The 2,100-nt window shown below is 50.2% G+C and overlaps 1 protein-coding gene across 1 annotated transcript in view; it reads left to right on the forward strand.

Annotated features, from left to right (window-relative positions):
* NLE1 (notchless homolog 1 (Drosophila)) overlaps positions 1–2,100 on the forward strand; it is a 27,886-nt gene that overhangs the window by 22,969 nt on the left and 2,817 nt on the right. Inside the window, 2 exon segments of the mRNA XM_015412155.1 lie at positions 546–581; positions 780–921. Of these exon segments, the coding sequence (XP_015267641.1) occupies positions 546–581; positions 780–921 (178 nt within the window).

Below are 2,100 nucleotides of genomic sequence, written 5' to 3' on the forward strand. Positions count from 1 at the left end.
CCGGTGAGACCGGTGAGGCCCAGCGGCTGCAAACCGCTCAGGCCTCGCTGCCAGAGAAGGGGGGGGACCAGCGAGGAGACCGGGGGTGGTGGTGGAGGGGGGTGGTAAAGGAGGCCGGGGACGGGAATCAGCGGGGATGGGGGAGGAGCTTACCTGCTGCTGGTGCTGCGTCCTCCTCCTCCTGCTCTGCCTGGAGCTCTCCCCCCCCCCCTGCGAGTATCGCGGGTCCCCTTTCTTGTTTGATGTAATACCCTGTTGCAGTATACCGAACCAGCCTACTTAGAGTGTATTGGGTGGGGGCTTCGGAGCCCCATGACCAAAAAGAAGTATAACTTACAGTTACATGCAAGTATCAGGATATTGAATGTAGAATTCAGCATGCTTATTCAAATGTGTCATTGAAGAAAAACAATACAACTGAGGGCCAGTTTTGTGTAGTGGTTTGGAGCATGAACTCTAATCTTGGAGAACCGAGTTTGATTCCCCACACTTCCACATGCAGCTGCTGGTTTGACCTTGGGTCACTTACAAGTTATTTCAGAGTTGTTCTCTCACAAGCAGCTCTCGAGACAGCTCTCTCAGCCCCACCCACCTCACAGGGTGTCTGTTGTGGGGAGGGGGAGGGAAAGGAGATTGTAAACCGCTCTGAGACTCCTTTGGGTTGTGAAGGGCGGGGTATAAATCCAATCTCTTTGTCTTCTTTCTGGTCCTCGAGAGCAGGTTGAGTGGTATGTCGTCCATACCTGGTGAAATCTTTTGTTGTTGTTGTTGTTGTAAAGAAGTCTACCAAGTTAAGCTGTTAAAAAACTCCAACTGCAACCACTAATCCATCTTAATGTTCTGTCCACAGGTGTACGCAGTGGACTGGAGTCCCGATGGCCAGCGGGTGGCAAGTGGAGGCAAAGATAAATGCCTGAGGATGTAAGCTTCCTTTGCTTTTGCATGGCCCAGGGGACTGAAGTACCACTGATGCCTCTGATGTTCCTTCCATTCTTCCCCTCCCCTTCCTTGGAGTGGTGGTGGGGGGGAGTTGCAGTATGGTTCTGTCTGTGTCTCTTTGCAAAGTAACCTAAGAGGGGGGGGGGTAAGGAGGTTACAGGTTTCAGGTTTCAGCAGTGAAGCAGTTCGCTCAGGGTGTGTAAAATGTAGAGAAGAGGAAGAAGTGAGAGGGAATGAGTGGCTGAGGCTAAGGAGTGAACGGGAGCGAGCTGAGGTATGTCCAATGAGGACCCGGGCTTAGGGTGTTTGAAACAGCCTTTTCTTCCCAATTTTCTTTGGCATTTAAGAACATAAGAGACGCCAATGTTGGATCAGGCCAAAGGCCCATCTAGTCCAACACTCTGTCACACAGTGTCCAAAAATACCAGGTGCCCTCAGGAGGTCCAGCAGTGGGGCCAGGACATTAGAAGCCCTCCCACTGTTGACCCCTCCCAAGCACCAAGAAGACAGAGCATCACTTGCCCCAGAGCCCCTATCTATACCTTGTGGCTCATAGCCACTGATGGACCTCTGCTCCATATGCTTATCTAATTCCCTTTTGAAGCCGTCCATGCTTGTAGCCGCCACCACTTCCTGTGGCAGTGAATTCCATGTGTTAATCACTCTTTGGGTGAAGAAGGACTTCCTTTTATCCGTTCTAACCCGACCGCTCAGCAATGTCATGGAGTGCCCACGAGTTCTGATTCATGTTTCTTTGATGCCACAAAAACAGGCATCCGTTTTGATGGTAATAATTCTATCATTATTGGGAGTGGGAGGAATGACTGCTCTTTTGTCCAGAGCAGAATGGACCTATAGTCAGAAACAGATTTTATAGACTCACTAAAGTGTGCTCGATAACATCCCTCGTCTGGTTCAGGTGGGTCGCCGTGTTGGTCTGAAGCAGCAGAACAAAGTTTGAGTCCAGTGGCACCTTGAAGACCAACAACGTTCAGTTCTGGGCATAAGCGTTTCGTCTGCATGTATCTGAAGGAGTGATCCTGCACACGAAGGCTTATACCCAGAATTAAACTTTGTTGGTCTTAAAGGTGCCCCCGCTGGATTCAAGCTTTGTTCTGTCCCTAGTCTGGGTTTTTAAGCTTCATTATTGAGGCTTTGAAG

This window comes from Gekko japonicus, unplaced genomic scaffold (assembly GCF_001447785.1).
Source record: "Gekko japonicus isolate JY-2015 unplaced genomic scaffold, Gekko_japonicus_V1.1 scaffold2194, whole genome shotgun sequence".
In the NCBI taxonomy this organism is placed as follows: Eukaryota; Metazoa; Chordata; class Lepidosauria; order Squamata; family Gekkonidae; genus Gekko; species Gekko japonicus.